The 26,422-nt window shown below is 39.3% G+C and overlaps 3 protein-coding genes across 3 annotated transcripts in view; 1 reads left to right on the top strand and 2 right to left on the bottom strand.

Annotated features, from left to right (window-relative positions):
• The window catches only part of TRMT13 (tRNA methyltransferase 13 homolog), a 7,251-nt gene extending 7,133 nt beyond the window's left edge, over positions 1–118 (bottom strand). Inside the window, exon 1 of the mRNA XM_029963227.1 lies at positions 74–118. Within this exon, the coding sequence (XP_029819087.1) occupies positions 74–118 (45 nt within the window). The remainder of the gene's footprint in view (positions 1–73) is intronic.
• A 129-nt stretch (positions 119–247) lies between these two features.
• SASS6 (SAS-6 centriolar assembly protein) lies at positions 248–12,576 on the top strand. Its single transcript, XM_008922246.3, has 17 exons — positions 248–296; positions 628–688; positions 2,353–2,432; positions 3,553–3,657; positions 4,611–4,782; positions 5,718–5,795; positions 6,769–6,888; positions 6,977–7,168; positions 7,400–7,594; positions 7,949–8,038; positions 8,125–8,304; positions 8,856–8,937; positions 9,340–9,449; positions 10,284–10,406; positions 10,721–10,809; positions 11,169–11,260; positions 11,355–12,576. The coding sequence occupies exons 1-17, from the start codon at positions 286–288 to the stop codon at positions 11,438–11,440; spliced, it is 1,866 nt and encodes a 621-aa protein (XP_008920494.2). The 5' UTR covers positions 248–285; the 3' UTR covers positions 11,441–12,576.
• A 599-nt stretch (positions 12,577–13,175) lies between these two features.
• Positions 13,176–26,422, bottom strand: part of MFSD14A (major facilitator superfamily domain containing 14A) — a 15,198-nt gene continuing 1,951 nt past the window's right edge. The window contains exons 3-13 of the mRNA XM_008922247.3: positions 21,432–21,527; positions 20,289–20,351; positions 19,540–19,667; positions 18,389–18,503; positions 17,687–17,905; positions 17,280–17,393; positions 16,728–16,799; positions 16,132–16,244; positions 15,869–15,966; positions 15,128–15,291; positions 13,176–14,508 (exon numbers count right to left, since the gene is read on the bottom strand). Of these exons, the coding sequence (XP_008920495.3) occupies positions 14,302–14,508; positions 15,128–15,291; positions 15,869–15,966; positions 16,132–16,244; positions 16,728–16,799; positions 17,280–17,393; positions 17,687–17,905; positions 18,389–18,503; positions 19,540–19,667; positions 20,289–20,351; positions 21,432–21,527 (1,389 nt within the window). The 3' untranslated portion in view covers positions 13,176–14,301. The remainder of the gene's footprint in view (positions 14,509–15,127; positions 15,292–15,868; positions 15,967–16,131; positions 16,245–16,727; positions 16,800–17,279; positions 17,394–17,686; positions 17,906–18,388; positions 18,504–19,539; positions 19,668–20,288; positions 20,352–21,431; positions 21,528–26,422) is intronic.

The following is a 26,422-nucleotide window of genomic DNA, read 5'->3' on the forward strand; positions in this document are numbered from 1 at the left end:
GGAGCGCGGCCTCCCTTGGACGCGGCCCCTCGGCACCGCCCCGCGGCCCGGGAGAGCGGGGCAGAGCCCGCACCTCCCCCAGACCCTGCGTTTGAGCCCCCTGGGCGAGGGAGCGCATGGCCGGGTGTCTGGGGAAGCCCAGACGTTCATGATGTGACCGTCTGCTCAAAATACAGTGAATATAGCGCTGTAGGTCCTGTCTGGATTAGACAGTGTGTGCCTAGTTTGCCTCTGTAAGAAGGCATGTGTTGTAACGCAAGTAACTTCTTACTCGACAAGAAGTAAATGAAGACAAGGTAGCACTGTATGATTGTCAGAAGTTTCAGCAATCGTTAATGAATTCCAACAGGCTTTTCTAAAGGTTATGATTTCTGGACAAAGTTTCCGAACTTCTGCATTGCTATTTAAAGTTTGTTGGGTAACAAGCAAGCAGCAAAAAAACCAGCAGTGACTGAGGAGCTGCAATGATAACTGAAACTGTTACATCTTAGTAGTAGTCATCAGTGGCAACTTTCTTAATGTTTCTGCTGAAATTTTTGTTTTTTAAATGTCATTGATTCCTGTAATGCAGCTGTGAACATGTTGTTTTGAGAATGTTTTCTTGATTTGTTATTTTTTTGTATTCAGGAGATTAAATGTTCGAGTGAATATTGAGCTGCTGGCAGTTTCTAATCCTGTTCATAAAAAGGTTGGTAGATGAGTCATATCTGTGTCATTCATTGGATATTACGTGAATTCCATTTTATAAAAGGATAAATAGGCAAAGGAAATAGGATTTTAGCATTTGTCATTTGACCTTATTTTATTTTTTGTATAATTTATTGAGTAATTTAGTTGGTTTGAGATGATGTGGTTGTTTTTTTTTCCTCCTAGCCTTTTTAGCCCTCTCTTTTAGTTTGGTTATACATGGGTCTTAGTAAACCTGTATGTTAAAAGTGTTTGGAGACCCTCAGGGGAACATGGGTTAGAGCTTCAGAACAGTACCTGACACTAAAGGTACTTAGTCTAAGGTGCTAAATTGGCAGTAAAAAAAATAACTCCTCTTCTATCTTAAGGAAAGTAGCAATGAGATTACAACATCTGCAGTATATGTCTAAATTGTCACTTAAACTGTATGTGCACTCAGCTTGATGTTAAGATTGATCATGAGTTAGTTATAGTGTTATTGAGTAAAGATTTGTTTGTAAAGGAATACAGCATTTTTTGGAAAGATTCTCCTGATGGTGGCAGTGATAACAGTAATTCTTCACAGTGCGAAGAAGCAGTTCATGGAACTGTGTTCCATGCTGCAGGCTGTGTCAGGAGGAGCCTGGAAGTGCAGTTGGGTACATCAGTGAGCTGTCAGTCTGAAAAGACAAATGCTTCATCAGCTAATGGGACATCAGACTAAGCAGGTGCTTTTATCCCACACATCAGTCTGCCCCATGTGCTCAGGGTGGTGTTAGTGTCAGTGTAAACTGTCTGCATGCGTCAATCCCTGAGTTTGTGCATCTCCAACTGAGAGTTTTGTTGGTGTTACTGGCACCTGAATTACTGAAATGTGTTTCAGTTCTGTATCTGTACCTGTGCTGTGGTCACACTTCAGTTACGTTGGAAGAGCTGTCAGGTTTCTACTTTTTTACCTCTGCTAGGGAATATTATATTATTCACCCAGGTGTGATCCTTGTTATAGGGAACAGGTGCCTGGGCCTGATGTACCAGGTGTTTTGCATAACCCCTTCCTTGTAGTGCAAGACTTAGTGCTTTCAGAGAAGGCAGTTTTTCCAAAATACTGTGTAGTCCTCCAGCGAACAAATGAGCGTCCCTTTAAAGGCTAAGCAGCATAGTGCTGCAGTTTTCCTTATGAGCTTACTGGACTTCAGCTGTATCCATTCTATATTCGCTTCACACTCCAGCATGTAAACTCTTCAGACAGTGGTTTCTTAAACTTTTAGGAGCAGTATGCTCTGAAAAATTTCCAGTTATGGGAGTGATGTGTTTGTGATCTGTTACGGTGGACTGCAAATGATACACTTTATTTCATGATGGGGAAAAATATAGCAAATAGGTTTCTTTCTGGAAAAGGATGAATACACATGGAATTTTGAAACCTTTGCTGCTCAAAGTTGAAGGTTTTTACTTGGTTTATTTTTGTGAAAAAGAATTTTCCTTGTTTTCCCACTGTAATATTTGAAGTTGTGTTTAATGTTTTACACATTCTGAATTAGTTGCCACAATTCTATTGTATTTTTGGTTAAACAGTTAATACTGTTTAAAACATTTAATACTGTTTGCAATATTGGTTTAAAATTTTTAAACACTCCTGGGTGGTTAATAGTATTTTAAATCATATTTAAATGTCCATCTTTTCAGGACTTAGCCGTTCGATTGACTGATGACACTGATCCTTTTTTCCTTTATAACCTTGTCATATCTGAGGAAGATTTTCAAAGGTAAGTGAAATTATAATATTTTCTCTGCAAAATGTTTCTAAATGGCAAAAAAGAATGAGGGAATATTTTTAGCTTGGAATGGTCTGTGTTAGAATTTAGGTTTTTACATTTCTCCCTTGTGAAGTTTGGTCAGTATTTTGGCAGCATTGCTCTCTTCGAGCAGTTGGTGAAACTGCCAAGTGCAGGAGAGTGAGTGGCTCAGGGTTATACAGGTGGATGTGGGATCCTGATGTAAAGTTCCCTGCGTAGATGCAGTGCTACAGTTCATATTGCTTGATTGCATCTTGTGTTTATAACTACTTTTTTTGACTACTTCAGGAAATAAGTCTGCATGGACATAGATTCACAGACCTTGCATACCAGTTGTACTGTCAGGTCTCATTTAGTTGCTCAGAATTTGATCATTGATCGTCAAATTTGGGCATCAAGCATGAAAATTTCAGTTTTCTGCTTTCTTTGGATTTGTTTGTGTGGTTTTGTTTTTGCTTTGGGGTTTTTTTTGGTTGCTTGGTTGATTTTTTTTTTGTTTGTTTGTTTTGTTTTTTTGGGGAGGGAGTGTTTTGGTGTGTGTTTTTAAAAAGAGAGGTGTGGTCAGTGTGCAGACCAAAAGGCAAAAGTAAAATAGTGTTTGCAAAGCAGAAGTGCAGAAGTGTTTTGTTATACGGAGGTACAGCTTCGTGCATTTGGTGATGGAGGTTTCTGTCTCAGACTTTACTGTGTCTGTGGTGAAGGGGAGCAGTCAAATAGACAAGTAGCAGATAGTCTTGGTGATGGGGGAGTCTCCCCTCACTGTCCTTTGCCTCTTGCACGTGCCCTGTCCAACAGCCTCTGTGCTGTGAGGAAGATGCCTGCTTAAAGGAGCACATTTTGTTGTGCTACAATAACTTCTGTGAAAAAACAGTGCGGCCCATTTGCAAGAACTCTTGAAATCAAAAATATCCTCCTGGGATTATTATCCACAATGTGGTTACATTTCTTATGTTTGAAAACAACATGCTAGTAAACTTTAATGACATGATCGGAATTTGTTCTTTCTACTAGTGTGAACAAAACATTTTATAGGAAATAAATTTCACTTCTATATATTGTTAATATTTTTTTTCCTAATCTCTTTGTATAGTTTGAAATCCCAACAAGGTCTCTTGGTAGACTTCTCTGCTTTCCCACAAAAATTTATAGATCTGCTTCAGCAATGCATTCAGGAACAGAACAAAGACACCCCAAGGTAGGTTATGAGCATGTGCCATGTTACTCTGTATGTACGTGTTGAGTTCTTATAATACTTGTCAGTCCCTCAGACAGAGAAGAATCAGTAGAACAAGGATAATTTAACGTGCCCCTGACACACCCAAATTTGAGTCAGTGGCTGTAACAGACAAAACCCAACTCTCGGGAGGACTGAGCGGTGGAATTGGTGTCTAGTAACAGTCTCTGCATCTGAGTTGAAGCTGGCAAGCTTCACAAGCTGGCAGATGGGCAAGAATGCAGCACTGTTGTTTTGGGGTTTGTTCTGTTTTGGTTTTTTATCTTTCAATAATTTAATGCTAGAGAGCTGATCTGAAATCGGTGGAGTGAGGTGTAAATCATCCTGTTTCACAGCAGAAGGCAAGGTTATAAGGCATTCTGACAAGGATTTATTTTCCTTCCTTTCAGTATTCAGGTATTAAAACGTGAGGGGGGAGACCTGAGATGTAGTCTTCCTTTTAGTGGCCTTTTGATCTGTTATTTCTATTTGTGTGGGTAGTGTGGAAAGCCCTATACTCAGCTCCACTCCAAGTACTCGGGCTATTTCCTGAGCATGTCTTGTGGGCTGTGGATTTTACTAGTTTGTAGGATACCTAAAAGTTAGGGGTCTGTTTTCCTCTTGAATTTGGTTACAAAGGCCCTACTTGGTTTTGCACTCCCAAGTCCAAGATGAGCTGCTGAAAATTTTACAGATAAACAAACTGGTTAGTTTTGTACATTCCTTATTATAGGGTGCAAGCATTTTAGTTGATTTTTTTTTAAATATTAACTGTGACATAGGGATTGAATTGTATAATTCTTTCTCAAACAAAAACTGGACAGCCTTTTAATGTACATAAACAATTACATTTTATTTGGAAATAGCTTGTAGGATCTAAAGGTAGTTTCAGAAAAAGATGTGCTTAACATTTGATTATTTTGGTTTTTCCCTAGGTTTTTGCTGCAATTAGTTTCTTCAGCACCTGCTCTAGATCACACAGCTGTCTCTTTAAATGTAGTGGAGACCAACCCTTTTAAACATCTTACCCATCTTTCCCTAAAATTCCTACCAGGAACTGATGCAGAAATAAAGAAATTTTTAGCCAACTGTTTGAAATGCCTTAAGGTAAAATGAAGGTTTGTCATAACTGCAACTAGGCCTTGATGCTGTGTGTACTTAAGCATTTTTTTTCAGTCTGAATGCTTCAGAAGTATGTACCACATTGGTTTATTTTTCCTTTTAGCCCATATGTGTCATTGCATGCAGCCACTTGGGTGCATGTTATGAAACCTAAACTGTTACTGTCACTGTGGCAAGGAAAATATGACCTGTGTATTCAGCCAAGCCCTGTCACTTGCACTGAAAGTGAGGTATTTTCCACCCGCAGTGCATGTGCTGTGCAGCTGTTGGATGCCTCTGGATGCCTCAGTGTCTCCTGTGGCACAGCCTGTGGTGATGGACAGAGCAGCTGCAGGAGTAACTTACTGTAACCTTGTGCTCTTGGCTCTGCAGTTGGGTGTAGGAAAGCTCTCCATGTAATTGTGAGGCTTATGGACTGCAAGGGGCTAGTAGCTGTAAATAGCAAATTAAAATTGGAATGTTGATGCAGTTAGTGGTGTGCTAGGTTTGATTTCAGGAGAAATTAAAGGTCTCACAGTTTGGCTGTTGTCTGTTCCAGTTTCACAGCCTGGGATTTGTATTTCTCCTACTGTGCTGTCATGTTTGTAACCACCTGATAAGCCATTTTCATAACATACATTTAAAGTATTTCAGTTGATTTCTTGTTCACGTCACACCTTTGTAAACAAGTCTTCATGATAAGATACTATTATAAAAGTTTGGTAAGAATTTAATTCAGGATTTTTACATTGTGGGCTAATGCCATTCTTTTAAATTTATTAATTATATCTTATTCCATATGACATTTAATAAGGGGATTTTTTTTCCACAAATACAGTGGGTATACGGTTTCTTAGGCAACCAGTGCTGATTAAATGGAAGCTAAATACTGTTTGTATTCTGGGAGCTGAGGATTTGATGTGATGTCAATTTGTACATAGGAGGACAAATTGATGTTGGAAGAAAAGCTTAGAAGAACTGAAGAGGATCTTACCAGGCAACTGAGCTACACTCAACAGGTAATGTCAATTTTTAGCTTTTGTAGGTTGCACTTTTTTGATCTGTGGAAAATGTACGTTTTTGTAGGCTGGGTGATTAACCACTACCTAGCCAAGATAATTGACTTGGGAGTGAGTGAAAAGAAGAAAACAGTCTACTGTAGCTTTTCTAAAGAATGACTAAAGCCTGCAACTGAAGGATTAAATTTAGTTCTTGCAGTACTAAATCAGAGTTTTACTTTATTTTGTACAGAGGTCTGTGTATACACACAGAAATTTAATACTAAATACGTGGTAGTCTGAAGATAAATTATAAATGTACTTTACATAATCAATGAATGGTTGGAAATCCTTTTATTTGGAAAAATTGTGAAACCATGGTAAAAAAAGTGGAAGTCTTGGACTTCAAGTTACTTGACTCCTTTTTGCTTTTTGTAGTCAGCACAGTAATCACTTCACCTTTGGGTTACAAGAGGATGATTTGGGTCAGGTTCTACAATTAGCAAGGTGACTTTTTTGACTGTCATGAAACAACAATTCCATTAAAACTCTTATTATGGAGCTTTTTTGGAGAGGAATATTTGTTTACAATTTCAGTTTGAGTTACTGCAATGTGTTTGCTGAATTGAAATGCAGAATTACAGATCAAAAAGAGGAAAAGCTGCTGCTGAAGAGTTTTTTTTTCTCCCTACTAGAGTGGTCTGGGTTACAAGGGTAGGGAACATCAGCAGGCTGGTTTTTCACTCTGAAGTAGTGGTTGGAAGAAAATACAATTGGAAATTAAATTACTTTATTCACAGTGTCAAAGGTGCTCTTCAGCTTCTCAGTGCCTTACTTTTCCTAGTTACAGAACACACAGATATTTTGGTATCTGATGCTGAAATTTAGACTTTTCTTAATAATTCCTTTTAGTAAGTAACAGTAAAGAATCATTCAGTATTGACTGAAATGCTAAAATTTTTAAAAGTCTGTACACTTTGTCAAACTTAAACAGAGCTTGTCAGAGAAGAGCCGAGAACTAGACAAACTGAAAAATGAATGGACATCATACACTACAGCTCTAACCAACAAACACTCACAGGAGCTGACAAATGAAAAGGAAAGAGCTCTTCAGGTATGATGGTGGAAAAGAATTAACAATATTCTTACACGTGAATAGTCAGAATCATTGAATAACTGCTTAATTTCTTTGCTTCCCACAGGCACAAACTCAATACCAACAACAACATGAACAACAGAAAAAGGAATTGGAAACTTTGCATCAGAAAAGTATTCAGCAGTTGCAGAGCAGACTCTCAGAACTCGAGGTCATCAATAAAGACCTAACAGAGAGAAGATACAAAGGAGACTCTACAGTCAGAGAACTGAAAGCAAAACTTTCAGGAATAGAAGATGTAAGGCTTCTTAATTTCTAAAACCAAACTTACTGGTGTCAGAGCATTAACACTGCCTGCCTGGGCATGTAATAGAAGATACAGCATATTGAGTTTGTTCATCTCCTCTTCATTCCGTATTATGCTTATTATTTAGATATATCTGTTTAAATTACTGTTAATTTAAAATACTAATAATTACTATTAAGGTTTTTCTAAAGAATAACATTAAATTCCTTCCCAACATTCTAGGAGTGTCAGAGAGCAAAGCAGGAGGTGCTGTCACTGCGTCGGGAGAACACGACTCTGGATGCTGAATGCCATGAAAAAGAGAAACTCATTAATCAGCTGCAGACACGGGTGGCTGTTCTGGAACAGGAGATCAAAGACAAGGATCAGCTGGTTACTAGAACAAAAGAAGTATTAGATGCAACACAAGAGCAAAAGGTTCTTCAAACTTCAAAATAATTTTCTCTAAACTCTCTAGAACCTTCTTAATTGTGGCTTCCATAGGGTAGCAACTGACTGGTTTTTTTTGAATACAGCAAGTCAGCTTTTAGATGTAGTTAAGGTTCTAAATTATGGCATCAAAAGTATACTGGATTCAGTTTTAATATTGTGGTACTGGAGTACAGTTAGTGGTATTTTTTGTAAGAAAAAAAGAATTGAGATCCTGTGAAATTTGACTGAAAAGCATGGACTGGTTTCTTGTAAGGACAGCTCTCAATTATAGAGGTTCTACTTGAAATCATAAGTGATGTCTATCACAGTGTTATTATATTTTGTAATATTCTTTTTAAGGTGATACTGGAAGAGAGTACAGAGGAAAAACAGAGGCATATTGAAAAACTAGAGACAACAATTAAGTCGCTGTCAGCTGAACTCCTTAAGGTTTGTTCAACCATGACAGTTCCTTGTGAAACATCTTCCTTATTTTTAGGTGTTTATTTTGATAATGTCTTGGGTTTTTTTAATAGGCTAATGAAATTATCAAGAAGTTACAAGGAGATTTGAAAACTCTAATGAGTAAATTAAAATTGAAAAACACAGTAACAATTCAACAGGAAAAACTATTGGGAGAAAAAGAAGAGAGACTTCAAAAAGAGCAGAGGGAATTGCAGGAGATGGGACAATCTCTTCGAGCGAAGGAGCAGGAGGTATTGTGATAAATTAACCCTCTGTCTTACAAGTCCTATTGTATGTACTGTGTTGGTTTCTGTGTGTTTTAACTTATGTAAGGTCTTAAGTCTTTCTGTGGAATAGAATATACTTATATGTAAACAACTATGTTGATTTCCATATGTGTAATATACTTAAATGTGTAATCAACTTTCAGGTTTTTTAATGTTAAACTGATTTGTAAGATCCATTCATATGGAAGAAAACTAAATTGTATTAAGAATACAAAGCAATATAATGGATAAATCATCATCCTTAAAAGACACATTCATGTAGGGTTGGTGAAGGAAGCAAGAACAGGAACAGAGTGAACCTTTTTCTTCCATTACGTGTGTTCCCCTGTTTAGAGTCTTTGCATTATTTAATAATAGAAAAATAAAGGCTTACTTTAAAAGAATTGCCATATTGCTTTTGTAAAATACTGAGTTCAAACTTATTTTAGAACAACTTCATAGATGCTTATTTTTGTTGTTGTTTGTAGTTAGTAGTAGCTCCTGATGGTGTTATAATTATTATGGGACTATTACAGGTTTGCAAGCTACAAGAACAGCTAGAAAGTACAATGCAAAAACTAGAAGAAAGTAAGCAGCTACTGAAAACCAATGAAAATGGTAGGTTTATACAGTTTCATTTCTCCTGTAAAAATGACAGAAATGCTACTGCAAATTAATGGAAGCAGCTGTATTGGGGTTTTTGTGAAGAGCTGCAGTTGCTGTCATGTTTGGAAAACAACTTCTGGCTGTTGTGGGTGTGTAACAGCCTAGAGCTGCAAGTAGAGAAGGCTTCCCTTGGAGCTGGTGCTTGGGGCTGTGGGGTGCAGTGCTCAGGCTTGGAGGGGTAGAGGAAACTTCAACAAATGGGCTTTTCATGGCTCTGGGACTCCTAGTGATGCCTCAGCTTAAGGAGGAAAAATAGCCCATCGAGCTGCCACTTTTTTTGAGGAAGGGCTACTTGCCATTTCAAACAGCTTGTAAGAGGTAGGAAATGAATTTGAGCTTTTTTTCCTCCTGCAGTGATCAGCTGGCTGAACAGACAGCTGAGTGAAGTTCAGATGGCGAAGAGGCTGGACACTTCTGCCAGCACACACGGCGGTGGTAGGGCTGCCTGTTCACCTCATGGCATGGTAAGACAGAGCTATAAATAACAGGGTTGGGATGTGGTCATTACTTCTGAAATGTGTGGCCGTAAAAGAGTTTAAAAAAAAAAGTGCTTTCATCATCTTTGGGCCTTAAAGTTTTGGGTGGGTATGGTTTGTGGTTTTGTTTTGTTTCTTTTTTTTTTTTTTTTTTTTTAACAACATAATATCCTGTTGGGTGCTACTTGATGTCTTGGGCCTCATAGGTGAGATTTTTCTAAGCTCATACATAAAATACACAAGCCAATGCAGAATTGGCTTGGAAAAGATGAAGTGCAAGGTGAAGGGGAAAAAAGAGGCATTTTTATGTTGTGAGGTTAGATTACTAATTATCTTTGTATAGATTGAAAAACAAGTGTACTGTTTGAATACTTTTACTAGTGATACTTAAAAACAAGAAAATAAGGGGTAAGAAACATTACCTGCAGTCATTGTTAAATACCACAACTTAGTGGTTCTTCCTCTGTGTTGTGACAGCAGAGATCTGTACCTAGTAATTGATGAGCTGCTTGTTCAGTAATGGAAGGGCACGTTCACACAGAGAGGTCTCTTGATTTATAGCTGGGTACACCCAACACAATCAGTTATGGGCTGTGTAGTTTTTTACTGGCTAAGAGTGCTCAACTCATCTTTTTAAAAGTTGCAAGTTTTGCTTAAGCATGTGAATCTTGGAGAAGTGATGTTTTCTTCCCATCAGGAAGACTCACAAGTGTTGGCTTTGTAATTGTGGTGGTTGGTTAATTTTGGAATTTTGAATCTCTATAAACAATTACTTTAAGGATTGTGTTTCTCCTTTATGAATGTATTCTATTTCTCTTACAGCCTGACAGACCATCCTTTCCCAGCTCAGCAATCAGTCATCCCATTTCTCCTCTGTATGCCTTCCAGAACTTCCTGGACCCAACACACAGCAAAAACACCAGTTCACCATGTCCAGTACCAAAGGCAGGCACTTTGACTTTTTTGTGTGATAAGAATGTGACAGCATAAAGTACCAAAGCATAATGTTGTGACTGTTTCTCCAAATACATGAAGTATTTGCTGTATATACTCTCAAGCTCCCTGTCTTGGGCATTATCACCCATGGCTAATGCTTGTCCTTAGGGTGCTTATTCTCCCAGGCTGTGCTGCACGGCAGTGCTGTGTGAGGTGTAGGATCACTAATCCCTGGACAGTTTGCTCTCTCAATGTACTCACTGGTGGGGGCTGTCAGATCTGGAGAGGAGCTCTTTAACCTGCAGCTCTCTTGGTCTCTGCAGGTTCAGTTTAACACACAGCTTTCTAAATTGAATCGATGTTCAGATGCTCAGACACTGACTGCAACCAGTCATCCAGCAAATAAGGAGAAGTAAGTGTCATCTACTGCATTTTTAGTATTTTTTATTATTATCTTTATATTTATTATTGTTATATAAACAATAATATTATTGTTTATATATTTGTTTATATATATATTGTTATATATATTTATTATGTATTAATGTAGCTATATAAAATATATAGTTTTTATTACTATAATATATATATTATATATGTAATATATATAGGCTGTTCTTAACCTACTCAGCAATAGTTTAAATGGTAAATAAAGTTGTTAGAAACACAGTAGTTTCACTTTAAGTGTTTGAGTCTGTAGCCACACTTGTTGTAATGCACTGATAGCAAACTGCATTTGCTTTAAATTTTAATTAGCCTTTTTATTTCTAGTGGTGATCATTTGGGGCTGGAATCCAAGTATCTCAAGAGAAAAGATGACAGCATTCCATTACGAGGGCTTAGTCAGAACACGCTTAACTCGGGTATGTATGAAATAGTAGAACAAGACCTTATTTGAAATGTACTTGAGGGGCAGTGACAGACGTGGTTCTATGAAGTGTTTGTGCTGTTCCACAGAGTACCTGAGACCATACCTGCCAGCCAAAGCCCAGCCGTTGCCCAAAGCTGCAGGAACACCGGCCTCGGCTTATTTTCCTGGATAACAGACAGGGTTCTGACAATGAGAGTCATCTCTTAACCATTTGGGGGAAGTTTTGAATGTCCTGTAATAGTGTGTTAGTAGAGTATTGCTGTGAACTGACATAATTTTATAAGACAGTTTTCTTTGAGAAAGGTGTCTTGACTGACTGTGGTGATGTTTCAGGGTATGTGAGCCTGAGAAGATAAAGCTTTAAGCAGCCTTAGTGGGACCAACACTGACAGTAAGTTACTGGGGTTGTGCAGAATTTTCTCTTAGTATATTGTTGACCCTGTAATGGTCCTAAAACCCCACCAAAGTGCTCTTTTTTATAACAGGTGAAATGTTCATTCCCTGAGTGAGAACATATATCTGTGAGTTTCTATTTTTTGACTCCTTTCAGAGAAAGGATGAGGCAAATGGAAAGCACTGGAGAACAGGGCTGTGCTGCCAGTTTTAGTAATGGCCAAGCTCATAACTTAGTACAAGTGCCTCACTAATCCTCCCTTACATTTTAGTCTTAAACACTTGCTTAACTTTTGAACCAGCTTATTTGAATTGCATACAAATCTAATATTAAAGATGCTAAATTATTTTACTGATGGTATAAAATTAAACTTAAAATGTCTCACTCTTGGTTCCCCAACTTTTTAGGTAATCTCTCAGAATTACATTCCACAGACCACTGTGCATAAAACATTATAAAGTGAAGTATCTGAATAGGTAACTATTGACAAGTATCACAACATCTAAAAGATACTTTATTTTTACAAATCGTACTTTACAGCTGTGAGACTATACAGAAATTTAAGATACTCTAAGTCTATTCAGCTTGCTCTGCTGTCTGGGTTCAAATGCCTGAATCATGTAACAACCCCTTTTGTGCCATCTTTTATTTGGTGTCCCCCTACAGAACCAGTAGGCATGTCATCCTAACAGGCACAGTACACTTAAAATGATTATTTCCATACTTCTGTTACAGATATTCCATACTTTTTATCTTAGTTGTTAAAGTGCAGCCTGAGGATTGTACATTTAAGTGGTTTGTTTTGCTGTGTGAAATGTGTACATTTGTTTATAAATCAGCACCACGTTAATGTATATTCACTAGTTTTGTCATGTGTAAGTTTCAATGGAAATATTAAATGTTTTTTATCAAAAGCTCCCATTAGTAATGTTTTAAGAGTACTAAACCAACATCTCCATTGTACCGAAATTCCCAGATGAGGCAGGTGCCAGAGCAGCACTATTTATTTCTCCCTTGTTCTGCACTTTCCTTTCCCTGCCCCCTGTACAAATTCCCCCCCAGCAGCCACCCTGTGCTTACAGCCCCATTTCTAAGGGTCAGTTGGTGTGACTGAATTTGCTGTTTGTCTCCACCTACAGATGAGCTGCTATCAATCAAAGGGTGGCAGCTTTCCAATCTCCCAGGCCTCTTCACAGCAAATACAAAATAAAAGCATAGTGGGCCAGGGCCGACTGATCCCTGCAGCACAGGAAAGGGTGGCTGTGTGTAACTACCTGACCTGTTTCTTGGAGCCTGGATCTATGGCCATCCTGTTGCCTTCGATCCCCCAGGAACCAAGGAGCCAGCTGCAGCCAGCCCGTGCTGCTGGACAGCAGGGATAATTCCAAGGCTGCTTTATGTGACACATAAAACCTGCTGCACCTGAACTCCAGCTGACTTTGCTCATCTCCTGAAGTGTAACACACATGCACTACAGCACTTCAATTAAGGTTTTAAGAGACGTTAACAATTATTTAAAAATTCATTAAAATATTCAACTTTATTAACAGTATATTTACATATTTTTTTCCTGCTCTTGGTCAACCATGGTGAATGTTCAAAGGTAAAAAAGCATTAAGCAATAACCACAAGATGAAAACATTTTAAACCTATACAATACTTTATACACAAATTTATACAAAGGAACACTTAAATAATACAACTGGACACAAAAATATACACTTTTAGAGAAATTCACATCAGTAATTGTATATAAAGCTCTCTTCTGTACTAAGGGTCCTGAAAATTTAGGACTAAAACTTTAGCTCTGTAATGCAAAAGGGTTATTGTGACAGTCCTCAAAGGCCACTATATAGCACACGGACAGATTCAAGGCTATCAGCTTATAGTTCAGTCTGTGTTTTCAAGTTTTGAGGTCCTTATGATTACGCAAACATCAGAAATATAGTGGTATAATAAACGGTGCGTAGGAAAGTAGAGTTTTAGAGCCAATATTAAAATTTGTAGGCTCAAAACACCCACTTACTATTTAAACAAGTGTTTGACACTACCGTTTATTCAAAAATAGAAAGAGTAAATGCACTTACATAAAAAATAACTTTTACTGTTCAGCAAGCGTGCTCATGTGATTTTTGTATTAGTACAAACTTAAAAAAACCTGCCATGTGACTTTAAAAAGAAATGATACCAATTTACCTTCTTCCTACTTGAGTACATTTACATTAAGGCTTTGAATCAACTGACCCAAGATTTTAAAACGAATGGGTCCACACAGATGCCAGTAAGTCTCATTGAGACGTAGCGTGACTAGAATTAAAGCTCACCACCGTAAGGAAACAGAAGGACACATGCTCATGCCTGGACTCTACTTTTTGTCTCTGAACTAGAATGTAAAGTTAAGTTTAGCAGTAACAGTATTTCATGGCAAGAGACGAGTATGTAACAGTTTGTTTATAAAAGCAAGTAAGTTTTTAGTTCAATGGCAACATCTTTGGAGAAAGCTCCTGTTTTAATTCCTACAGATTTCATGCAGAAAGATACTTCTTAAGATTACCTTAAGAAATTACATTTTGATGGAATTGGAATGTGTATCCCAAACTGCTGATGAAAAGAGTCCAAAAGGTCTTCCTGGATTTTTGTCATACATTTGTATCTTGCAGTAATGGTTCTTTAGCTTCACCAGGAGCTTGTGGGCTGTGGGGATGGCCATGGCTGCCACAGTGTTTCTTCCAGTTGCTGGATCGGAGGTTTAGGTTTGTGTGTTCAGGAATAAACAAGGCAACAAGTAGTGCCAACAGCACAGAGCACGCTCCAAATAAGAATGGGGGTCCAGGAATGATGGAATTCTGAAAACAACATTAACACCACAACATGTTAATGAGCCCTTAAACGCACATTAACAGACTACAATTGCTAATTATCCCAATTTCTGGAGTGGGAAGAGTTGTTTCTGGATACACTAGTCAGTACAGTGGAGTCTTTTACAAAAAATGTGGAAACAATGTTACATCCTAAGATTTAGGACATGGGAGCACATGATTCTTATTAATGCCTGCCAACGTCCTTTGCTAGGGCAAGTTCTTCCTGCTGAGTTTCCTAAACAAATTAGTATCTATTAGAAACTAAAAAAAAAAATAGAGAGCTTGGTTAAAGGACAACAAAACCAAAACATGCACCAGTGGTACACTGTTGGTATCAGTCCATCCTTCCCTCTAGGTATTCTGCTCACAAGGGTCACAGCTGTCTATGACTATCAGCTGTATCTACTGGAAAATTAAACTAAACCAATACATCTGTTAAACTAACAGACCAACAACCCTGCCCAAGATGGACTCGAGAACGTCTTTCTACACCCTTCTCTTACAGTTAGTGTAACTAAACGTCACACAGCATCAAACTCAAGAACTGATGGGCACATGATCCCTTCCTTTTTTTTGGAAGCAGTAAGTAAAAAAAGAAACATACCTGTTGTAAATGGTATTGTGCAACCACACTACCTCCTGATGGTGATTCAGGCATGGGCAGTTCATTCAATTCAACGTGAAATATATAGAATATAAAACCATAAAGTGCTGGTCCCAAACCATTACACAGTCCTCGAATGCCTGTTATCATCCCTTGAACAACACCTGGGAAAAGCAGAATACCCTGTTCTCATTTACCTGTATTTATACATATATAATTAACAATTTCTGATGAATCAGTAAGACTTTATTCACTTCACCTTCAAACTGATGCAAGCAGGAAAGCTCTAAATGCTGTTGCACTATGTGTAGCAATAAACAAGGGGTGCAAAAAGCTTGTCATTATGGTACACTCAAGTGGTTTTTCCATCTGCCTCTAGCACACAGCAGTACTTGCCATGCTGAGCTCATTCAGAGGCCAGGAGATAGGCAATATCCCTGCTGTCACAGGGGAGAGAAAGCACTGCATGCAACAGTGAGGAAAAGGAACAGTGCATTAAGTCTGCTGAATATTTTGCTACTGCTGGGACCCGATGAAGGTTTTCCCTCTGTGCCACAAGTACGTGATACACACACTCTGCACCCTCCAAGCCACGTGGATTTAACACGTGGTGCCTTGTGCTCAGGAGTCTGGGCTGGTCTGCCAGCTGAGGCTGCCTGACGAGCAGCATGACGAGACCCCAACGTGTCTGTCCGCACAGTATTCTGTGACTAGAATTCCAAGATCCAGGACAAAACCTACCCTGCTGGTCGGCATCAGCAGTCCGTGAAACGAGGGCACTGACAGCTGGGAAAGTAATGCTGGACATGGCTGCCACGGCACCGGCTGCCCACATCATCCTGCAAAACACACACTGGGATCACTGCCTGGCGGGGCTGGAGCTCTGTGCTGGGAGCACATAAATGCTGGATATACCTCACACACACGTGGCTGTCTCCCTTGGATAACGGGTAAAATGCAGACAAATACTGCACCATTCAGAGACTGAGATGCAATGTACTTACCATGGTTCTGATCCAAAGCCGTACCACGCAAGCTGCAGTATCTGAAATCCTAGGCCCAGTAGGATGGTATTTTTATTTCCAATGGACCGCATAAGTAAGCTCAAAACTATTGTCTAACAGGGGAAAAAGTGAAAAAAATAAAATCAGAAAAATAACATTTTATTCTAAATGTTAAACACAGATGAGTTGACGAGTTAATTAATTAAAAACGCAACAAAACCCCTGAAAACATTTCTCAATGACAAATATACGCAAATAAATGTTTTAAAGTAAAATTCTCCAGAAGCAGTAGTTGCCTCTACCCAAAAAATAGCAATTATTTAGCAAGTAATATAACCAAGCCATCACCCCTTCTTTGATGCACAAAAGATTTAGTTTTCCCAACACAATACATATCAGATATTAATGAGCCAAACCCTGGTTGTCAAGTACTTTTTCATCTGTTATAGAGTGTTAATCGATAGTTAGAGATTTGTTAAAAAACAGCAATAGAAAAGGTGAGTGACAGTTATGGAACCACAGTGTTTTCAAAGTTCTTCACAGTCCTTCATTCTTTTGAACTTAGCAGATCAATGACACACAGAGCAATAACTGACCTGTGCAATAATGGAAAGAATCCCAAGGACTGCTATAAACGCTGCAACACTTTCAGATGAAAATCCCATTATCTATATTAAAAAAAGGCAATTTGATTATTAACCATAAACCATGTATCAGGATGTCACAAACACAGTGAGGAAACACACAACAGTAGAAGACCAGTATTACTCAGCTCCTCCTTAACTTAGAAAATCTAAGTCATGGGGTTTGGAATTTTTTTATTAAATAGAGCAAGTAGACAAAAATAAAGGAGCATAAATTGAAAACAATTAAACAGTTCTCTCAAAAAATAAAACCAGTTTTAACACACTGAACCTTGTAGTCCAAGAATAATGCAAATAACTACAAAATACAAGAAATTGTTTTATAGTTCATGTCTTTCTATAAAGAGAGAAAAACAGAACAGCAAGAGGACTTAAATCAGCTGCTGGAAACTTTTAAATTATACTAGTTATCTACACCTTCCATACTAACTCAGCAATTCTGAAAACTTTCCTAAATCCTGTGTATTTACTTTTGTTCAAATCCATACTGAAATGTTACATTACCTGTCTGAGGTATAGGAAGAAGCTGGAATATTGACCTGCCTCTGGGAGGTAGGAAAGAAAGACTGTTATGCAGATTAGCAGCACAATGGAGTCCTGGCCAACTTTCTTCAGTGACTGCGAAGAAGGAAAAAGTATAAAACATTACAAAACATTCCATCTCCTTTTTCAGAAATCGTCCCTAGCTGGGATCTGAAAAGCCCGACAATGAAGCTGTTATTTGGTACCACCAGAGCATTCCCTGCACGTTTAGCAAGATTGCTGGCAAAAGTATTAACAGTGAAACAAGGTCAAATTTAAAAAAGAAAGGCTTTGTTTTTAGGTTTGAAACACAGTAAATTCAGCCTCTTCCCTGTCTCTGAAGCTCAACATCTACAAATAACAAAATATTCCCTATTTAAGTAGCTTACTGCAAAAGGGTCAGCCTGCTCCCACGAAATGGGTGCTCCCCAGGATGCTGGCCTCATCTTCTCTGGCAGTGATTCTGGTACAGCAACAAGGATGAAACAAATGTCCAACAAGGCTATTGCTGTAGCCAGGACCACAACCAGGCTGTCTCCGTACACTCGACCAAGGTAGGCACCGATAGCAGGGCTGGTGACTAAACTTGCTGCAAAAGTTGCTGAAACCTGGAACAAAGCACAGCTGGTAAGACTTTCAGTGACACAAGTCAGCAGTGTTATTACCCACACCTCCTCATCTTCAGAAGCCTGATCATTTTAATCAGGCAGCGATTAAAAGTAGCCTTTTTATTGTGCCTATGTGGTAGCAGCTCTGTGTTTCAGAAAATCACAGTTTTTCAAGAAAACCCTTTTCTGATAACTGGACAGCAATGTGAGGCTCACAGCACTCTTGCATCTACTGACATAACTGGGTTTAATTAACTCTGGAGTCTGCCGATATCTCTGGGAAGAAATGAGCTGTATTTTAATTTAGAAGCAAAATGTTCCAAATATACAAGACTGGATGACAGGAACAATTAAATGGAAAAACCTGACTCCAAAATAAAATCAACTTGCCACAGAAGAAACAAACAGGCAGCTTTGAAAAGTGCTACAGACTGAAGGGTTTAGTACTGCATAACACAGGAAAAGAGCCAAAATAATACCTACCAAACCATAGGCCATGCTTCTCTCATGTTCTTGGGTTATGTCTGCTACATATGCAAAAACTACAGAAAATGTCACTGCAAAAACTCCAGACACGGAGATAACAGCGAAATACCACCTAAAACATGATAAAAAAATTAGAAAAGCTAAATAGAAACAGAAAGTCTATTCAATCCAAGTGCAGTTCAACAGTAAATCACCCTGTCCAACTTATCCTGACAATTTATTGAGATAATCTTGGATAAAGCTAATGTGAATGTGTCTCTCGATAGAGTTGTGTAACTCCTCAGTGTACCGAGTACAAACAGAGTGCTTTTATAACACCTACAAAGTGTTGCTGTGATTAAGTACTACTGGGAAATGAGGTGTTCAACTAACAAATTCAACTGATCTATGACACAAAATGAATTAGGAACTTCAGTATTTTGAGAATCTGGTCATGGAAAGGCCTCAACATTAGCCATATCTTTATGCTACAGACACTAGCACTTGGCATTTGAAACCTTAATCTACACTTAGAAACAAGCTTCTTCCAAAGAGGGATGAACAACCTGTGTGACCAGGGAGAAAGTGGGAAAGGCTGACAGAGCTCCCTGAACAGCTGGTGCTGCCCCACGTCAGTGCAGGCTGTGCTGCTGCTGCCACATCCTCAGTTCATGCCCGCCTGGGGGAGGTTCCAGCCAGTTAGGAGGTTACTAACTTGCACACAGCATGAAAGGTGGAGGATTTTAGAATTTGAGAAATAAAAGTGTAAAACTGCAGCAACATTTTATGTCACAAATGGTTACTTCACACCCACATTAGGTCAGGTTCTAATTTCCACACAGCCGGTTATTATTTGAGTACTGTGACCACACTACAGACCTGCCCAGTTTACTGGAGAGCGTTCTCCCAGTGTTTGCACATGTGCTGGAGCAGGACTAGGGCTTACAGCACACAGATCAAAGCCAGCAGCTGCTAAAATTCTTACCAAGGTGTTTGGCCTCATGGCAGCTGCTTCAGTTTGACTGTTCCCCCAACTTTGCATGGAAGTAATACAAAAGCCTCAACCTCCCATGAACCATAAATAACATTTATCGACAATGCTACAAACATATGCATTAGATGCAACCTTAACAAGAAAGAGCCAACCTACTGTGAAAGAATTTACTAACCATGGGCTGATCTTCATTAGTGGTATTGGTGCACAGGTGAAAAACACTGTTAGCAGCAGGAAGGACTTTCGTCCCCACACATCAGAGAGGGCACCTATGAGTGGGGCACTGAGAAACGACAATAAGCCCTAAATGAACAAAACATTTTAAGTTAGAACTGAGTGGTTAGAATAGTGATAGCTGACCACACCACATCTGAGAGCAGCCTCGGCTCTATTTTGATTCAAGTCAATGAGTACAGTGCAATGCATCAAAGGCAGTGTGACCAAGCATCCCTGATCTTCTATCCCATGTCTGGTTACATAAAATTTGAGATCTGTTACCCCAGAACTACACAAAATTCAAAACACAGATCGTCCAGTCATACTAGCAGTTTTAATAACTGTGTTTTATAATCTTACCTATTTAGAATTCACATAAACCTAAGTAATTGAAAATACCCTACTGGAGCAACAAGCTCCAAGTAAGAAATTATCAACTTTTACCACCATATGCATCATCTGGGATTAGTCCACTACCTTTTTTATTTGCTGAACCCAAACAGTAGATACAGACCAAGCAATACCTTACTAGAAGTGAAGTGACGCACATATTTGCCTTTTTACAAGTAATTTACTCCCCTGTTTTAGTTATACTGCAAAAGCCATATTGAAAAACCTCTTGAATGTTTCACCCAATTGGCATTCATTTCTATATTCCTCCCACCATTCACTTTAAACTGTACTTGTGATTAACTTCTGTCAGCTTACCTTTACTCCTTGAATTAGACCATTCATTAGAAATGTATGTTTTGGGAAGGTTTCATGCAAAACCTGGAGAAGAAATATGAACACTTGTCATTTACACAATAGTAGCTACAAATATTGCTCATGATACATCCAACTTTATGATGCACAGTACTTTTTTATTTTCACAGAATACAGAGGAAGAAAAAGACAAACCACAAATAATGTATTTCATCTCTAATTTGCATGGAAGGTAATTTGGGACTTCAATGTCTGAAATCTAAATAGACCACAGAGAACTTAGAAAATCATCTCAGACCAGACTTTCCACATGTTACTGTGCCATCTGTTGGGAACTGGGGAGAGAGGGAGGAGACATCACCTCACATTCTGAAGTGCCTCCCAGCTCGGTGAGGAGAGCCCGGAAATGCAGGTCTCTCAGTGTGACTGGTGTCAGTGAGAGGGACTCCCTTCAGTAACCAATGTGCCATCTATACCCAGGACACTGTTCATGGTTAACATCAGCTTTCAGAGCTGCACCAAGACTGCATTTTAGGTGGAGCCTGCCTGAAGATTTTTAAGCCTTCATTCCTTTTAATTTGTCAGCATGTGTCACACACAGATTAAATCCAAATTAAAAGCAACCAACTACATGACAAAACAATTTGGTACAAACACGTTGGTATGACTGTCTCACTAATCACAGGGAAGCTCTGACTGGTGTAACAGGGTCTGTGCTCTGAAGCTTCTGTTTAAAACACAGCCAGGTCAGCAAAGATCTCCCTACCTACACACATACACATGCTAGCATAATGCTACCAAATTTGAAGTATTTTTGTCTTTATATTTGTAATGTGCCAACTTCTTGTGGCAATTTGAAAGGAAAGATAATTGCATTGCTGTCTTATTGATTTCAATCAGAAAATACTTACATGTAAGCTTGAGTGTTAGCAGACTTGCACGTAAACAGCTATGCTACACCATTACTCTGCTTTAATGAAAGAATTTGAAATTTTTGATACCATCTAAAAATACAGAACTTTTTACTTCCACAACAGAGCAGGTCAATGATATGTAATTTTCACTTAATTCAGAAGATGCCAAGTGCCTTTGCAGTAATTGCCCCATGTCCTGTACAGCGAGAAAAAGCTCCAGAGAATCACTTACCACCAGAGTGGGAGCTGTCAGGAGTCCCCAAGCAAAAAACTCCAAGAAGATTACAATAACGGCATGGTAGACACTAGGTGAGCCTATTCCTTGAGGCTAAAACAAGAGAAAAGACAGGTGATAAAAACATCTAACCATCTATCAGAGTAGTGAGAAATGCATTTGAACATTAAAAACAGAAGGATTAACAATTAAACAGGACTCAAACCTTTGGAATACAGTTACCCCAGCTAACTGGTGAAATTCCTTTTTTTAACCCTTTGGTGATAATGTCCTGAAGTGTCTTAATTTTACTATGCAGAATCCTTCACTGCCATCTCTAAATATTAACCACTTACACTGCCAGTCTGGTAAACAAGGATGCTACAGGGAAAACAGACTCTTCTTTAGAAGATCATTTTATTTTACTTGAGATAATTGCTGAAGTTTACACAATGCCACATGGAATCAAGTTTTCATGATTCCAAAACATGGTTGTGTTTACACTCAGCTATCCCAAAATCTAACTACCTGGTCTATCAAACAGCTCTACAGCACTTCTGTTACTAAAAGGCATCACTGCTACAAAACTTTGATAGCTCTAAATCAAGAAAGAAACCAAAATAACAAACACCAGAAGCAAATCTCAGGAACAGCACTGATCGCTTCCCAAATACTGAGTGCAGGCCTGTGAATTACAGGGCGTTCAAATGCAGGAAGAGATACAGATGAAAGATTTGACATAAGGAACTTCAAATTCTTCAGTGATTTAGTAGAATCAGAAGTAGCTTTTGAGAAGAACAAAAGGAGCATGGGTGGGACAACCTGCTCATCTTGTAGCCTCTAAATGCTGTCAAACAACATGCCACACTGCAACATTTGCAAATTAAGGATATGGTTCACTAATTATTTTCATATGAAGGCACTATGAATAACTCACCAGAAATCTCATATGCATTCTTTAAACTCAGAAGTGCTGCCTTAACATGTACTCTCCCAGCTTGTAGGTAAGTTACTACGAGTGGTACTGATGTGATCAGACCTGACATTACACTGAGCACACACAGCCTAAAGACCTCGGCTGCTTCCCAAGAAGGCTCGCTGGGATCTTATCAATGTGTGTAAGTTGCTGATGGGAGGGAGCAAAGACAAGAGCCAGAAACTTCTCAGAGGTGTCAGTAACAGGACCAGAGGCACGCAGTGAAATACAAGAAATTCTACTTAAACCTTGAACAAGGACCCCCTGAAACAGGCTGCTCAGTGAAGTGTGGAGCCTCCATCCCTCAAACCTCACCAGACACAGCCCTGAGCAAACTGCTCCAGCTGACACTGTCTGGGTTAAGACAGTGGGGTAGCTGGATCAGATGTTCAGAGGTGCCTTCCAGCCTCAAATACTACACAATTCCAAGTTGCAGTTCTGTAATATTAGAGTCTTTCTTTTATGACGAGATTTATGCAAGCCATACCTAGCTTTTCTTTCCAGATTCCAGTATTTCCAATATAGAAAAAAAAAGCTTATTGAACAAACATAGGAAATAAATACAGAAAACCTCACTGGCTACTCATCCCTCTTGCTAAAAAAGATCACAATTTTTAAAAGTAACCATATCAATATGTAAAAGGTGAGTTACAAAAGTACCACAGAATTGTGCTATTTTTCTTTCCGAAGTCCTCTTCAGTAAATACAGACATACCATAGATATTCCTGCTGTTTCTTCATCCTACACTCCTAAGGAGGTACATTAACAGTCTTTTTAGGTACAGAAAGTGGCTATAATTATCTTCTCTTCCCACAGTTCCTTTCCCTTTCCACCCACAGTCCTTATTTTAGCTTTGGGTTAAAAATTTATCCAGCTCTGCACAAACTGTAAGTATCATCGTTACCCGTTTGGCTTGATGTCACAAAATCAGAAAATCAGGTTGATTCCCATAGCCCCTGGATTCCTGTCACATTACTGGCTCGTGACTCCCCCAAGGTATGACAGATGGCGAGGTGGGTGTCACAAACCATCCCCATCCCTCCAAGCACAGGGGTCAAGAGCACCTCTATTCACAGCAAACACGAGCTCATGGGCCATCTGTCCCCGTGCTGCCTCATCCCGCTCTGGGCAGCTCCTCACAGACCACACGCACAGACCGAAACAGCAGAATGAAACCGGGGCTGTTCTGCACAGCTGAGCCACACTGGGACTTTAGAGACACACAGGCAGGTGACTGCTGCCCTCTGCCATGTCATCCAGCTGTAAGCAACAGCAACAGATGTTTCCTACACGCCGGCAGAAACAAACAGAAGTGACATTTAAATCACTAGGGTTAAATTTCCTTGCTTTCTTATTGCTAGTGGTCTCTTGCCACAGGTACTATTAAAAAAAAAGGTAGTTTAGTGACATTTAGATCATCCCCCCTATAGCCATTTTTAAAGGTGGTTGCAACTATAAAGTGGTAAAAATACTCCTGAGGTGAAAGAGAAAGGGAAGGAGATAAATAAGCATATAAATTGCAGTGCATTAAGATACTTCGTGTGCATTCAGTTAACAAGATTTCAGCACCAGTCTGATGCACCCTCCTACCCCAACATGTACAGTGCAGGCACTGGGTGTTCGGCCCTGTCCTACTCCACCAACCTGACCCCTGTGCTTTATAAATGGGCTAACGTGCAATGTAATGACCCAAGTGCAACCAAATCAGGTGGCCTTACACCTGGAGATAAAAGATATGGAGTCCTCGTGTGAACAAGCTGGAACCAAGATGTTCAGTCAGAGTAACAGTAACCCTTCTCTGCAACCAGGCACCCAGAGCAGAGTGTATTTACATCCGGCTAAGTCTGTGGCACAAAACAGTGCTCTAGGAATGCCCTTTTTCCTGGTTAGAGAGAAGATGTCTTTAACCAAACACTCTGTACTGTCAGCCATGTCAGTGATAAAAAGTGTACATGCCAGGCAAGCCCAAGAACACACATCTAACAACAATAGAATAACTATCAAAGCAACAAAGACATCAGGTATATGATCACAGATGCTGCTCCTGTGCTGAAAAAGGCACCAAATAAAGTACACAAATAAAGTCATTGCATGACTGCTTCAAAAATGCATCATCTTACATAAGACAAATACTAGGTGGTCACGAAGGAAGGCAAAATTAAAATTAAAATTATTGGGGAAAAAAAGGGTTGAAACAGAAGTTGTAGATGCCCTATCCCTGGAAGTGTTTACAGCTAAGTTGGATGGGATTTTGAGCAACCTGATGTACTGGAAGGTTCCACTACATGGCAGGGGGGTTGGAACAAGATGATCTTTACGGTCTCTTCCAACCAAACCGTTCATCGTTCTATGAAGCCACTTCACTGGTGTTACTGCCTCTCCTTTACTGAAATCTCAAGTGTGTGAGTACACATACCATAACACATTTTTTCTGTGATACAGCTACTAAAGCTGCAAAGAGAACAACCCAAAAATACTGCCATGCACCCAACCTCCTGCACCACCCACTGCCTTGTCAAGGCCACCCAGCACAAACTGTGGTGGGAGGAGAGGCTTTGCAGAAACAATGGGTGGGTTTCCTTTTTGCTTGTTTTTTTTTCCTGTCCACATCAGAACCAGTGACAATTACATTAGGTTTGACTGAGGTTCCCCATCAGAAACTCTTTTTGCCTGTGCCACTGCCTCATTAACCAGCTGTATATTCTTGCTGGCTCATACAGTTTTCTTTGATGTCAAATAGTTTCAAAATAAACCAATCAGTCTGGAAACTGTACATGAAGATACTTGATTAATTACTGGTTTGCCAGTGGGAGACATTCAAGACATGGGGGCCATTTTCATGTACCTGTTTCCCACAGTGTCACACAATGTGCTGGGTAACAAAGGAGCTGAGGACAGAGCACTGAAGGCTAACTAACAGCAAACATTAAAAAAAAAAATCCATGCATAAAGTTTTTGCTGTCATTATAAAGAATACTCTGCTATACCAGACCTCTTAACTTTAAAAATTTATATAAAACAAATAAATTCCAGAACATTTATTTGAAAGTAGAAAGTATCACAAGCTGAAATTTCTTACCTACCAACAATCTACATACTTTCATCTAATGTTTATGGTCCATGTTTCCACTGTTTTAATAAACTGAAAATCATACAGAACTCATGCAAGTTTGCATTCTACTTTTGGAACTGGTGGGAGCCACCCAATGCTGCACTACAAATATTACTGAATGCAGTTAATTGTAACATCCTTTCTCCTCTCTTAGCAAAAGAAAGTTAAAGTGGAGAGGTAAAGGGCACTTGGAAACAATCTTAACCAATGATTACCCCAGAGAGAAATGACGGAGCACTATGTTCCCCGAGTAACAGCATTTACTCTGCTTCTACTACTCGTACTAAAATACTTGCATTTAACATTTGTACAAGGTAATCTCATTCATTTCTATCTTCACAAAGAAAGGGAAAACATGTCCTGGAAAACACCAACAGCCATCACTGGAATTAGTTTTGCTTCTTAACACTGAAGTAAACCAGACAGATGGCCACCACTTCCACGAACAAGTATGGTGACTCTGAAACCTCCCTTCCCTTCACTGTTGTTCCAAAAAGACAAACTGAAGGGCTATCGGCAACTTCGTCTGTCAAGATGTCTCTTATGTGAAATAATGACACTGTATTTAGAAGAGAGCACACGGAAGCTGCATAATGTTACACAGTGGAAAAAATCCAGGGGCAATGATACACTGCAAGTCATGGCACTCATCAATTTAAAAACAAACAAAAAAACAAAACACAAAAACAAACAAACCCCAAGCTCCAACAGCCAAAACCACTTAATAACTTCCCTTCCTTTTAAAATTTATGTATTCAAGAGGAAGCAAGACAGTGTGAGGAACTGCAAAATCCTTCTTCCAGGCGCCCTTTGCGGGACTTCTCAGGTGCTGGAGCGTGTCCCCCTCGCTGGCCCATTCTGTCCCAGCCCACGAACACGGCGATCACGGTGGTCCGTGCCGGCGGCACCCCCGCCTTGCT

Source organism: Manacus vitellinus, unplaced genomic scaffold, assembly GCF_001715985.3.
Source record: "Manacus vitellinus isolate BGI_N305 unplaced genomic scaffold, ASM171598v3 scaffold_56_pilon, whole genome shotgun sequence".
In the NCBI taxonomy this organism is placed as follows: Eukaryota; Metazoa; Chordata; class Aves; order Passeriformes; family Pipridae; genus Manacus; species Manacus vitellinus.

Bases quoted from the DNA above. Each gene is read 5' to 3' on its own strand.
- SASS6 (XM_008922246.3), top strand. The intron at 3,658-4,610 runs GTAGGTTATGAG...GTTTTTCCCTAG, and splicing joins CAGAACAAAGACACCCCAAG to GTTTTTGCTGCAATTAGTTT. The intron at 10,810-11,168 runs GTAAGTGTCATC...TTTTATTTCTAG, and splicing joins CATCCAGCAAATAAGGAGAA to TGGTGATCATTTGGGGCTGG.